Source organism: Amblyomma mixtum, chromosome 5 (assembly GCF_055824585.1).
Source record: "Amblyomma mixtum isolate Tamu chromosome 5, ASM5582458v1, whole genome shotgun sequence".
Taxonomy (NCBI): Eukaryota; Metazoa; Arthropoda; class Arachnida; order Ixodida; family Ixodidae; genus Amblyomma; species Amblyomma mixtum.
This window is the reverse complement of record NC_143016.1, coordinates 34,914,681-34,929,043: the sequence shown is the minus strand read 5'-3', so window position 1 is coordinate 34,929,043 and position 14,363 is coordinate 34,914,681. Positions and strand designations below refer to the sequence as shown.

Genomic DNA, 14,363 nt, shown 5'->3' with positions numbered 1-14,363 from the left:
GACTGTGCGAGGGTCTCACGATATCCCGCGAGGTTTTCGAGCTTCGCGTGGTCTCGCGAGACCGTCGGCGCACTCGTTGCTATGACGACCATAAACGCTTCTCCGTCAGGCTTAGGAGCTGCTGAAACCGATTTCTATCTCGAAAACAAACGCTAGTTCTCACCTAAAATTTCATGCGAGAGCAAGAATGGACCAACTGAAGGCAAATACAGCAGTTTACAGCACGATACCTTGTCGAGGGATTAGCGATGAAGCTGTTATCGTTGTGAAGCGGGCGGGCAGGGCGCCGCCATATTGCCGACGCCATATGCGCATGCAACGTGAAGACCGCAATGCAAAGGTCCCAATCTCACGTACAGTCAGGCCGGAATGAAACGCGAACAGAGCATGTCAAGAAAACAACATATTTTACCTGCCTACTTGCAGCTGAAGTGTACAACTAGCCTGATTCATGTGTCTGGGTAAAGGGCCTACTGAAATGCATAATCGAAAATAGGTTGTAAAGGAATATCACGCTGCAAAGCAGAAATGTATGACATATGCGTGTTCGCGTTTCATTCCGGCCTGACTGTACGTCCGTGCGACCCACGCAAACACTTCACGTTCTCCGCATGCGCACTGGTGACCCGTGAGAGCTCTACTTACGTGAAGCTCCTACGTACGTCAAACTAAAACTGCCTATTGTATGGACGGAACTCTATAGCTGCAGTAAATATTCCGTCTGTACGGAACTGCAGCAGCAGCAAATGTTCCGTCTGGACGAAACGCTAGACACTCCGTTCTGAAAAATTCATTGCTAAGGGAAAATTTTCTTCACGGCTAGTTCTTCCGGGGCAATTTACCATTAAGCTAAAAGCAAAACTGAAATTCACATAAATTTTACCTACGTACAGGAAAGTTTCCGCAACCTCTATGAGCCAATGAATACTTTCGAATATTGCGAAAGCTACCAAACAAAAAATACAAACACAGAAATAAAGCTAAATTTGAGATTTAGTTCGCTATTTGGGCTCGCTATTCAGAGTCGCAAAAAGACTATCGGGGAGGGAGCACAAGAAATAGTTAAAGACACCAGAAAGCAGGTGTTTTTAACCATTGTGTTTTTACTAGCCGAGCACAGCGAAGCATGTATGTTTAGATGTTTTCAGAACGTCTTAATAGTTAAGTCTTTATTTAACGTAAAGTAGCATGCTGCGCATAACATAACAGCTCGTATAACTAGGGCCAAACTCCGGAGTTTTTCCTCCCCATTTACAGCTCACGCTCGGCGAAGTGACATAAATTCTCTTGTGATATTTTTATTCTCGTAGGGTATTTTGATTCACTGCACATGGGCTTCAACTGTATTACCAAAAATATGCAGCGTAATTATCCGCGCTGCATCTGTGGGGCGGCATCTGTGTAAAGGTAACCAACAGTTACTCTGGGTCAAGCACTCAACCTTTAGCTCTGTTAAGCGACCTCCAAAATTTATTTCTTTTTAGGAATTTATTTGCCGGTAGATCCTTATTTCTCAAACGTGCGTTTTCTTTCTTGTGCTTCTAATTCTCATTGGCGGCTTAAATAAAGAGTTGAGTTAGAATACGTAACTGCAACCTGGCGATAATTAATAATAATAATAATAACAACAACAATTCCTCGGATGGCAGCATACCAGTTCTGCAAAAAATACAGAAGTGTTTGCCTTGATGTGTTAGCACAATTGGTCTTCTATGGTATCCAGCTCATTTCATAAAAATACTTAGACATTAGGGCTCTTTGCCTTGTCTTTTCTATAGCTCTCTATTAATTCTGAGCGATGCAGAAAGTCTTTCGTTTTGTTTACTGCTGTAGTTATTTTCCAAGACCTCCTTATAAAAAATTAGATCTGCTTATTTAAGCTTCTAGCCGTGAGGCTAAGTTGAGTGGTTTGGCATTCTTCTGCTGAAGCCAAGGATGCGGGATGGAATACCGGCCGCGGCGGTCGCTCTTTGTTGGAGGCGAAATGCAAAAGGCGCCCGTGTACCGCACGATTGCAATGCACGATATTCAACCCATGTGGTCGAAATTAATTTGGAATCTTCCAGTATGGCGTCTTTTACAACCCATGTGCAGCTTGGAGACGTTAAAGGGACCATGAAATGACATTCACACAGGTTAGGAAAAGCGCACAAGCGGTCAGTATTCCATCACTCGTCACAGCACCACAAAATTCTTAAACTAGCTTCAGAACCCCCGAACATATCGGCTGTTGAAGTAATGCTACTCTCCTCCCTCCCCTCAATTCATACGTGCCGATGCGCAAGAAAAAGAACTAAAGAAAGCATGCACTTCCATCTGCATCATGAAGACATTGACAGAGAATTCTCTGTCTTCATTGTTGTCTTTATCGTTCATGCAATTCTGCTTTCGCACGTTTATAGAATTCAGGCAAAAATTCTCTGTCATTTTTTTCAGGCTCAGTTTAGACCCCACATAGCATTCCGTTTATAGCATTCAGGAAAGCAGTTATTTCTATGAGTTTCCTGCAGTCGCCAGTAAAGCTGCCAAAAAAGAACAAACGCTTCAGGAGAGGTTTCGCATCTTCGCTTGGAGGCCCCTCCCACTAATGTTCTACCTATGTGAGTGTGCTGTGCGAGGCGTGTGCAAGGAGCAACTTCATCTGTTCGTTAAATGTTAATTGCCGTTTGCATAAAAACGCAAAAATGTGGCCTTTGATATCCGTCGTGGAGAACTACGGAATAGCACCAACCATCTGGAGTCCTCTAGCGCGCATTGAAGTTTGCATTCATTGGCTTTTTTACGATTTTCCGCCAAATAAATCTGGCCGCCACCACTGGGACCAACCAGCGAACTGGCGCTCAGAGGCAGAGCGCCTTACACACGAAGCAAAAGCACGCGGCTTTTAAGTCCTGCTGTGCGGGATTAAGGGACTCCTAGCGATGTCTTGCTCGAGTCTTGTGTACTAACTGCCGTCGTTCGTTCGTCGATGCCTCCTGAAGAAACCGGCGGTTTTATCTCGCTTTTCTTGTTTTTTTTTTTCGTCTTTCGCAGGTGAATACTGTGTTTCTGATCAACATCATCCGCATCCTTCTCACCAAGCTCCGGTCGAACACCTCCATCGAGACCATGCAGCTAAGGTGAGCGTGCTGTTTCGTAATCGCGAGAGAAGATTGCAGGAGCGATGCAAGGAGAGGACACCTTACCTTCACCCGCTGACATTGACCGTGCTTCAGCGTACAGATATACATGCGAGAGCCCTGTGGTATTTCAGTAATTTGCTACCGACTTAGTTTGTTTATTTTTCGTTGCTCGTTGCTTTACTATCCGGCAGATTGTGCAGGCGAACGCATCGAATGCTTCCGCAGCCCGGTCCCGATTGCGCATGATAGAACAAAGTGGAATGGAAGGAGTCGCTGTATTGCGTGGCCGCTAGGTCATTAGCGAAAATGCTGAAGCGGAACCACATAAGGCGATTATGGATGTGCCCGCGTACGCACGCGAACGAGCATGTGTGCGCTTAGTGTTGTGAAAGATGCTGTACCACTGCTCGCAACCGGTGTAGACAGGATTAGTCGGCTGATGGGCCAGCAATACGCAATATAAGGAGACATTCGACTTATGGCACTGCCTTACTTGCGCATGAACTCGCGTGGGGCTTTAAAACAACGAAAGCTCTTTAAACCGCGTTACGCACTCACCCCACGCTTATAAAACTCACGCACTTGAAGCTCACTCTGCTTTGTTTCAAAATTGAGCCTAAGCTACATATGGTATTCTGTAAAGGTTTTTGATGTGCCCCACAAATTGTTCTCGTTTTATTTGTCTTTCACATCTTATGCTAATGCTGCTTACTAGCTATTATAAGAATGATGCCTGCGGGACTGAAATCCGCAAGCCAACGCGTTCGTTGAATCCGATTAATCGAGAAAACTGTGGTGGACGCCGCTTCTATTTTTTTTTAAAGCTTAATTTGGGCTTACAGAATGTTCAAAAGCATTCAGTATGTCACACTGCTTCAAAAGCTCGCTGGTAACAGTTGGGGCCGAAATGCACTTGCTTAAATACTGGTCACTGCTTCAATTTGTTGAGTTAAAAGTATAGCGAGCAGAATAACTAATTGATTGGAATGCCGCGCTAACAGGCCTTGGGGAAACCACGAAACACGAGGCAGGTTGTGGTGCAAAGCGTGGACATATTTTTGGCACTTCATTTAGGCGGTAGGTTCGGTGTTTTTTGATGCAGAGGTCAGCGTGGTATCCGGAGCTGGCTCCAAGGCAATAGTGAACATATTCTCGTGTCGCATGGACTCGGTCAGATTGAAAATCTCACATCTGTCGGACACCGCTTTATAAAGGTTAAAATTAAGGTTCGAACAGAATAAGAAAAAAATAACACTTCAGCAAAAAATGGAGTGCCGATTTATTTTCTGATGTCGAGGTTTAATGCTTGTCGCGTTTTCCTACTTGAGCGTAACATATCAAGCTCTCCTGCATCTGCTGTTTCTGTATCTACATCACACTTTGACAGCAAAGGTTAAATACTGCTAGTCGTTTGCAGAAGTGCGAATTATCCTCTGACAGTTGACGACATTCGTATAGATATGATTTCTGGGCCAGTATGCTTTCGCCCTCCCACCTACCCTCCTCCCCTTCCATTCACGCAGAAAGGTGTCCAAGGCGACAGCGCTACTTTTCCCCCTGTTGGGCATTACGCACCTGTTTTTCTGCATCAATCCTCGAGACGACGCCCACTTCGAGAGCGCCTACGTCATCTGCAACGCCCTTCTGCAGTCGTCGCAGGTATGCCATCCGCCGGCAATTCAATGTTATATCCGTTTGTATCCCAGTCCCTTTGCTTTCCATAGCACGCTGTGCGGACCTCATTTCCTCTTTTATCCCTTTTCCTATTGACCTTTATATCCCCTCATCCTTTCTCCCAGTTTACGGCTGCAAACTGGTTTGTTGTCTCGGTTACTCTCCCCGCCTGTCCTTCTCCTCTTCGTTCCTCCATCTATGTCCAAGCCTTTTAGTTTCCCTCCACATCTTGGCACCATAAGTGAGCACTGACAGAAATCAACTGTTTTATATTTTTAGTTTGTGACAAATCAATAAGCTCCTGTTGATAGCATCGGAGTTCTCCCAAATTCGTTCGAACCTCAAATTATTCTTCGTGGGATTTTTGTCATGATCAGCGTCAGCTATTACTGATGGGCCACTGCAGATGTACTTCTTCACTACTTCCAATTGTTGCTTTCGCCCCGCCGTGGTGGCTTAGTGGTTACGGCACTCCGGTGCTTACCCGAAAGACGCGGGTTCGATCCCGGCCGGGGCAGCCGAATTTCGATGAAGGCGAAATTCTAGAGGCCCGTGTGCTGTGCGATGTCAGTGCACGTTAAAGAACCCCAGGTGGTCGAAACTTCCGGAGCCCTTCACTACGGTGTCCCTCATAGCCTGATTTGCTTTGGGACGTTAAACCCCAATAAACCAAACCATATCAATTTTTCAGCCTAGCGGCTCACTTTCGTCAAATGTTTAGGAGAATCCCAGTAGACTTTTACGTTTCACTGCGTTTTACGGTAACACTGTAACAGCACAAGGACTAAGTAAGAAGTGAAGCAGCGCTGGCTAACAACTGACAGTTTTATTCAAGACGCCACTCAAGACGCCTCTGAGACATACAGAAAAAGTGGTCAGTCCACTAGTAAAATCCATCTCACATGTCTAAACAAGATAACAAGCGAAATCAAAGAAGAAATAAAAGTTTGATACTTTTTTTTTCTGCAGAGAGAAACACAAGGGATACCAACACACCTTGTACCCAGCTTCATAATCTCAGTCGCCTAAAAAAATCACGGGCCATCAATGCGGGTGATGCCGAGGTGATGGCGGTGACGAAAAACTTCGTGCACAAAGGGCGACTGGAGACCTGTCCTCGTGGAGGGGGTCCTGAGTCCACGACTCCATAACGCATGCGCCTGAACTTTGTAGCTTCCTATGTGTGCAGCTGCGCCAACTAGTGCCAGAGTACGAGAGGCTAGCAGTTTAACACGCGCGGAGGAAGCCTGCTTGTCATGCTTACAAACTCTGAAATAATTTTGGATATTATCCAATTTGTTCAAATGAAAGGATTAAGTGTTTCCTCAAGTGCCATCAAGCGCAGGCTTGATGGCGCACAGATTGTACGCAGGCTTGATGGCTTGTGGCTCACAGCGGGTGCCAAAAATCCCTTGCGCACGCGTTAGTTTCAGTAAGTGCGCAAAGAGGGCCTCACGAAACCCAAGCCCACTTGCTAATTCATTCCCCTCCGCATTAATTGCATTGATAAACCGTCAGTTATGAAACAACGGGAGTAAATGGCAATGACGGTAATGAATTCAAACGTTGCGGGCCGCATTTCTAACATTACGGCGGTGATCCTTGAGCTTTTCGTTTGAACAACGTCCGGTTTGACCAATACAATAGTTGCCAGAAAACAAAAGGATCGAGTAAGCCACGTTCTCCTCAGAGGCCATAAATATTTGTTGTGTGTTTTTGAGCATTCAGACAAAGTTTATAGTAGGGCTTTTACACGCTCGCACAAGCTTGCATATCGTACAGGAACCGAAAAGGCGGACTTTTCTCCTGATATTTTTCTATTGTTTCTAAATTGTGAGAAAGAACATGAAGATACGGCATGACAGACACGTTCTTTCATCTACTATAAGCTTGATCAGGGTAAAATGTTGCGCCATCTTTCAACTATTTAACAACCCCTCTGCCACTGATGACAGAACATGAAGAGGGTATCCTGATGTGACAACGTTTTCAGCCTGGCAGGAAAACCTCCGCTGTACTGTTTCGCCTTCATGTGAGAACAACTCGCCCCTCAGTTCGTATGCAACTCCGTGTGTGTAAGTCCTCAAGCATATGCAACAATCCATCATAAGAATTTCTTTACCGCGCTATGTCACCAGCTACTCAGATGTTGCCAAGATATTTTTTCGAGTACATTATTGCGCCTAGTTCTTCTCAATCGAGCCTTCTAAACACCAATTGTCAATGTGCAGTGAATAAGAGCGAGTGAGTTGTGTCCCCTTGCCTGGCACCCTTTCTTATCGGCATTTGCTCATTCTTCCTCTGCAGAGCTAGGTCGCTGTATATATTTTATCTGTCAGTGTACAGCGATTCATTGCTGTTTTATTATATTAACTAGCAGACTGCAGCTAACTATGAATTGGTAATTAAAAACTCATCTCGCAGAGTTCTGTCAAGGTATTGAATTAAAACCTGCAACAAAAAGCAGGGCCACGTCGTCCAGGAGGGTAACGGTGTTATGCTTCATGGGTAGGGTAGCTGTCGTAGCAGTAAGACTTTGACAGTGATGTTTTATGACCTAGATTGGGAGAGTAATGTCAGGCTATAGGGAAGGTATTCACCTTTCTAGCATAAATGTAGAGCACCGTAAATCTTCCCTTTGGCATTGGCTGTCGTGGGATGCGTAGTCTTGGTGGAGTTTAATCCGTAGAGTGGTGGTGTATTATGCACTGAGCAGACCCGTTGCTGGACTGTGCAGTATTCTCTAGAATGCAGCATCCCATGCAACTGCAGTTACCACGTTATATCCGGCGCCAGAAGTGACAAAGCTTCAGTTCCTGCTTTTGGTGTCGTGGCGCGCAGAGAGCTTCCTATGGCCTCCTTTATAGACTGGCTGGCTGACCTCGGACCAGTTGTAGGACGGACTAATGGAACAAGCCCGTTCTCTATTCGTCGACTAGCCCAGAGTCGCTTAGTAAAGTGCTTTCTCTCTCTGTTTCGCATGACCTCCAGTCACACATTGCTCTAAATGGGCAATTTTACGGCTAGAGCGTGACGTGAGGAAGGAAAGTTGATGGTTAGATCTGCTAAGAGAAAAAAAAGAGTATTCAAACAAAAAGAAAAGGTATTCACGATCAGTATTTAGGCTGGCTTCACGAATATCTTGGATGCAAGGCCTCTTTATCGCGGAACGCTGTCTTGACAGTTGGCTAGCTGAATTTTTGTTTTTTGTTTAGTACGTACTACGGTCTCATAGAGACCGAGCAGGTGGGAATGTGTGTACAAACAGCTTGAGTTTCAGAAGGCAAAAAAATGTCTGTGCTCCTGTATTAGACAGGTCGACAGAAAAGGAAGAAGAAAAAAAGAAACGAACAGGTTGACCTTTCAACGTCTGAAAAACGTAGTCTTGAGCTAATAATCAGAGCAAAAATGAACTTGCGCAGCCAACTTCATAGCAGAAAGAATATAAGCATAAAAGAAACAGAAGGACAACGCATAAGATTGCAAGTGAAAATGTGGGAGTAGCACCTGCTCAAAACTATCAGTGAAAAATATAGTTGAGCGAAGATGTTACAGTGAATAACTGTACGAGGAAGAAAAGAAAATCCCTTTCAGACACACAAAATGTTCTACTTTCGGGATAGGTGTGAAAATTTGTGTACGTACATTTGGAAGTCCCTATTTCCCAAAATAACATCAATGGCTCAAGAACTTCAACAATTCACTCACTGCGTTCACTTCTACGCCACGGAATTCAGGCCCTATTCGTAAAAAAAAGAAAGCACGTTTACGCCCAATGAGTTTCTTTCTTTATAATCCGAAGTTGGCAACAAAATGTCAATTACTGTGTCCTTCAAAAAAATTCCCCCCCCCCCCCCCCCCCCCCCCCCGTGGGAAAAGAAAAAGTTACAGCACCAGACAACACTTCCCAGGCTCACTGTAGGACTTCGTGACTTCCATCTTTATCTCTTGATTTTGAGAAGCGATGCTTTAATATTCTGTCCAGCAGGGACTTCAAGTGGAGCAGACATCGCTGCCTTCGTGAAGACGGCTCTACATGCTTAAAAAAAACAGGTTGAAAAGTCGGGGCCACAAAAAATGGCGCGATGCCACAGGAGGTTTAAGCCAGTTGTGCGTGAGCGGTAAGGCAGCAAGTTGTGAATGTGACGGTTCCTATATCCGCGTGACAAGTAATGTTCGACATGTATTTGTCCGTCAAGTTCCAGTCACTCGTTGCACACTGTAAACAAATTTCAGTCGGGCTACAATGCTTCGCGATTCTGCAGTAGGGAGTGGCGGTCAAGCATCAGTTTTGGCGGAGAATCAGTGGGCTTATAATTATCAAGCATGAAGCCCACTGCTCGCCTCTGAAGGATTTCAAGTTAGTATTTACCCGTCAGCTAAAAGCTATCCCACACTTTTGCTGCGTTTTCCTATTTTTGCAATATGAAAGTCGTGTAGGCTGCAGGTTTTAAATCCGGAACTCTCAGTTAATGATACAGAAAGCTAAGTTTATGTGGGCCGGATGTACAGTGGTGAGCAGCCTTGTCTAGAGCGCTCGGGCGGTGCACTTCCTTGCAAACAAATCCAGATTTTGTGGCAGCCTCTAGGGTCGAGCTGCAACGCTTGCACGGAAGTAGCGCCAGATAGCCTCGTAAACAAAGCAGGCACGAAAACTTTGCCCTGTAATGAGGGGCCGCTCTCTAATTTCGGTTTTTGTTACCAAGTGCGCACTGCTCAAGCGCTCTAGACAAGGCTGCTCACCACTGTACACACGTTCGTAATGTGCTTAGATCATGAAATGCCAGCGCCATTCATCCGATACTGTCTCCAATACCGAATGAGCAATTTGTGTATTGGTTTGTACACTACAGCCTCTGACAGCGCAAACCTGATAAGAGGATATTTCTAACCCTGCAAGTAAGAAATGGCAAGTTTAATTTGGTCCAAAGTGATAAGTCACTCCACTACAGCACCCTGCTCATCGTCAAGGAAGGGCTTCGAGTAAGCAACTATATTCTGATCACCCACTTGGGCTCTCAGAAACTTCTAAAGAGCGTCCGATCGTAGTCAAATAAAGCATTCAGAGTACTAGTTGGCTATTTGTATGAGCAGCCTTCGTATTGAATTTTAAATATTTCCTTTGCAAGAGCTGTCTGCCATTCATCAGTTATCTCCCGATGAGATGGCTGCTGATCTAGAAACCTACGGCTAAACTTTATCAAGGCCCTCTTATATATTTCGGTTGAAAACTTTTGACGGTCTGCTTTTACGTTATTGATTTCATCTGTTTAGGCACCTGGACCAATTCTCTCTAGCTCATGAAGCTCAATTAAATTACACCAGAGATCACTCAGGTGTTGTCTCTTTGGGCACGCGATTCTTGGTGAGGCCCCTATAGCCAAATTTTTGTCTTCCGTTAAAATAAATCCCACTTCGAAAAACTTCGGGGTCGCCTCGTGGCATTGTGTCTGTCATGCAGCTTGAAATAGTACACTGAAATATTTCGTCTGGAGCAGACAGTTATTCATCTTCCACTGCTCCCATCGACTACACCTCCCGAGCTGAATTGACACCAGGCAGTGATTACTAAAAAATACTAGCCGCACTAAGTAACCAAGGACAATAGCTAACGTGTATGCCGAATCGTAAATTCTTTCAAGCCGAGCACTTGGCGAACAACGAAAATGAGCAAAATGAACTCTATCATTGTTTTCTTGACCAACGTCCACAAAGCTGTGTTCACAGGCCAAATCGGAAAGTAAAGCAGTGCTATGATCGTAACGCTTACATAACACTGCTCTGGTCTCATCCTTACGAATACAGTTCAAATCTCACGCAGAGGTGCAGAGGCACGTTCGTTCGACTTGGTTAAAGAGAGGCCTTGTGTGTCTTATCCGACGGTGGTGGTGGTGGTGTAAAACATTTATTTGTACTATTTAGGAGAGAGGTATTGCTTGGACCGGGCCTGAAGGGCCCGGCCCTCACAATCACTAGGAGGGATCCCTAATCCGGGACCTCGGTGGCCTCCGCGGCTGCCAGGGCTCTTGTCACCAGGGCTCGTTGGTCCTGGAGAGTTGAGCAGCCGAGCAGGGCAGCCTCCCAGTCCTCTAGGGTGGAGTGGGGATGGGGTGGGAAAACAGGATTGGCAGGGCATGCCCACACCATGTGATACGTGTCCGCAAACACTTCCCCACAGTGAGGACACTCGCCCGAAAAGGCAGAATTGAAATTTTTAATCACTGCCGGGCATAGTACCGTGTTGGTGCAGAGACGAAGAAGCCAACGCTCCTCCGCCTTCTTGAGGCCTTTACAGGGGTGCGGGTATCGGCCGTGAGCGGTTTGATACAGGAGTGTTGCGGCTCGAGGTAGCGTGGCCGGGATGAGGAATTTCAGAACTTCGAAGTTGGAGATTACAAAAACAAGCAGATTTAATGGCAAGAAACTAAGACACTTATTTACATAAATTTACAAAAAGAAGAGCAAGGAATCAAAAGTTAAGAGTTCATAGCGTCGAGCGTCTGGATGAGCCTTTTACCCAGGGCCCAGAGCCAATGGATGAACCTATTACCCAAGGTTCAGAGCCACACTGGATGAACCTATACCCAAGGTTCAGAGCCACACTGGATGAACCTATACCCAAGGTTCAGAGCCACACTGGATGAACCTATACCCAAGGTTCAGAACGTTCGTGTCCACTTTGGTCGCAGGTTATATAGCCCAAGGCTCCGCCCTTTCACCAGGCGACAATCCATCGCGACACAAAAGATCGGCACTAGCACAGCCATCGAAGACCTGTTGAGCCCTTTCACTAGGCGGCAATTCTCCGTGGCACAAAAGATCGCCACCACACGTCACTGCCAACCAAGCCACCTGTTGAGAGCCCGCACGTGGGAACTGGCGAGGAAGATGCCAAGTCCGCATCACGATAGCATTGTGTTCGCCGCTCGCGTCCATCGAACACAGGTGTGGCCTGTTGACGTCACAGACGCAGCTGGGCCGGCTTCCTCTGATTCGTTCCGGGCTTTTTTCAGTCGAGGGGCAACCCAACTTCCCCGGTCGTCGGTCCTTCTAAAAGGTCGTTGGCACCGAGCCGTGGGGTCATCCTGGGGGTCAAACATCCCGTAGAAATGGTGCTACTGTTGAATCCACCTCCGTTTGATCTCGGGTCTCAAGATGGGTCGTAACAGGAGAGAGATCTCCTGAAAAGTAATAGCCGGATTGAAATCAGTAGCCGGATCAGGCAGCGAGAGAGGCGATGCCCAATGGTTAAGCGCGGTTAAGCGGGCGGTAGCGTCCGCTACCTTATTTCCCTCTATCCCCGCATGTGCTAGGGCCCAGATGATCCAAAGGGAATCATTAATGTTGTAGCGTCGTACCCTTAAGGTGGAGCTTGTGTGTTCCCTGATTTTATTTTTCTGTGTGTGCCTGTGGTAAGCGAAAGCTTCGAACAAATGAATAGCCAGTTGTGGTGCTATGAAACAAATGTATAGCTGACTGTGGCGCTAAGAAACATTTGCTCAAATTAAGGAAGAGCACGCCGCCGCGGTGGCTCAGTGGTTACGGCGCTCGGCTGCTGACCCCAAAGACGCGGGTTCGATCCCGGCCGCTGCGGTCGAATTTCGATGGAGGCAAAATTCTAGAGGCCCGTGTACTGTGCGATGTCAGTGCACGTTAAAGATCCCCAGGTGGCCGAAATTTCCGGAGCCCTTCACTACGGCGTCTCTGATAGTCTGAGTCGCTTTGGGACGTTAAACCCTATAAACCAAACCTAAGGAAGAGCAGCCTGTCCAGAAGAATAAGGTGTTAAAGCGGATTAGTAAACAGCTGTTACAAGCTGCGCACACGTGGACAACCGCTCCCGAACGCCATCTACACGAAACCAGCCAGTCGTATACTCTCAAGAAAGTTGATTATGAAGTGAACTATGATCTGTTCTAGTGTTTCGCAGCATGTAGCTGTCAGCGAAATGGCGCGGTTATTTTTTTCACAAGCAGCCGGTCACCCTTATATATATTGCCCCACTGCTGACACTCTGTCGGCGCCACCTGGTGGCCGAACCTTAACTCCCAGCGCGCGGGCGAGCGTCTTCTTTGTCTTAACTGAGCTCGACGGTTCGGCGAGCCTCGCGCTAGAGAACGACTGTGCTTCCCGCTTCCTGCTGCGTTTGTCGGGGACAATATATTTCAAATTATATGAATGCTCTTACTATCCAGTCTTTGTGTGTGAGCCGAGCGTGAATAAAAGAGCATTATGAATTCTGCGCGAGATATTGAAACTTTTCCTATAGCTAACTCAGAACGCCCATTTCACCATAGGTGGCTGTGGCAGAATGAGTTTTTTTCTGTTTCGGATGCATAGTTTTAATGCAATGCGGTTTTTGGTAGGTAAAAATTGTTGAAATTCAGTTGGCTAATACTATAATGTTATCGAGTTGAAATTTCTCAGCTGCGCTTGCTTTTCCTTCAAATGTAGATTTTAAGCCGTTTGCGAAGAATTTTCTCTTTTGTTTTCTGCTCTGATTTCAGGCACATAAGTGCAATCAAGCGGCCTCAAAATTCACTTCGTTAATTTTTACGCAGTGTTCGCGGCACGTGCAGAGAAACCCACGATGGGAGTATTTTAGAAGACTTCCTTGCGCAAGGCTTTTTGTGATGGTAGTCGTCATGACTGCCGCCTGACTACACACGAAATATCTTTGGCCTCAGTCTTAAAATGTTGAGTGAACAAACGCTCTTTCAATTATGCTGAGAGAATAACATTGTGAATTTGTGGGCGTAACACATCCGCGGCAGTTGACGCACAGTTAGATTTTAGTCGCTGGTATGTTAGTTTAATCCAGAAAAGTCCTCTCCCCACTCACTAACTCATAGTTACTTTACTGTGGAAAGGCTACATCCTTGTGTCAGGGTGAACACAATGTAGAGTTTCCGCGTTGCGCTTTGTGACGCGTTTTCGGTCTGGAACAGTTTTCAGTCTTAGATAAGCCCTCATTTGACGCAACCACCGAGTGAGGTCAAAATTAAAAACTCTGAAATTGCTGTGCCTCTAAAATGTGTACAACATTACGTTCCCCTTGATCACTGAGGTTGATCCTTTTATAATGAATGCAGCATATCGCTGCCGACGTGTGAAGGCATTCTTCCTATCTCGAAAGAATAAGGTCTGATACCAACTTAAATCGCCTCATGTGCACAGCCCTTCTACGAGCAGTCAGCTGAATTTAGAAAAATAACTTCAAAGGAATCGGGCAATATTTCTTGTAGAGCATTCTGAAAAGATAAAACTGAACAGAGGAATACAAAAGAACTACGCATTTAACATTAGCACACCACGTACTGCATGTATCCCTAGAACAGCGCCTATGTCTGAACAGAATGAGTTACGGTTCTTTAACTTGTAGCTCGAAACTAACGCAGATCTCCTCTTCCTTCCTCGCGAAAGCCTGGTTAAACTGATAGCACGGTTTACAGTTCCCCCGGACGTAAAACAAAAAGGCAATAAAACTTCCTTAGGTTTATGGTAGAGCCCAAGAAGATGAGTTTGTTGAACGCAGAGTGAACAAAGAAGTCAAGAGCCTCAGAGGGC

At 46.0% G+C, this 14,363-nt stretch overlaps 1 protein-coding gene across 1 annotated transcript in view; it reads left to right on the top strand.

Moving 5' to 3' along the window:
• Window positions 1–14,363, top strand: part of LOC149341731 (corticotropin-releasing hormone receptor 1-like) — a 44,163-nt gene that overhangs the window by 11,854 nt on the left and 17,946 nt on the right. Inside the window, exons 3-4 of the mRNA XM_089542017.1 lie at window positions 3,034–3,119; window positions 4,646–4,781. Coding sequence (XP_089398143.1) covers window positions 3,034–3,119; window positions 4,646–4,781 — 222 coding nt within the window. The remainder of the gene's footprint in view (window positions 1–3,033; window positions 3,120–4,645; window positions 4,782–14,363) is intronic.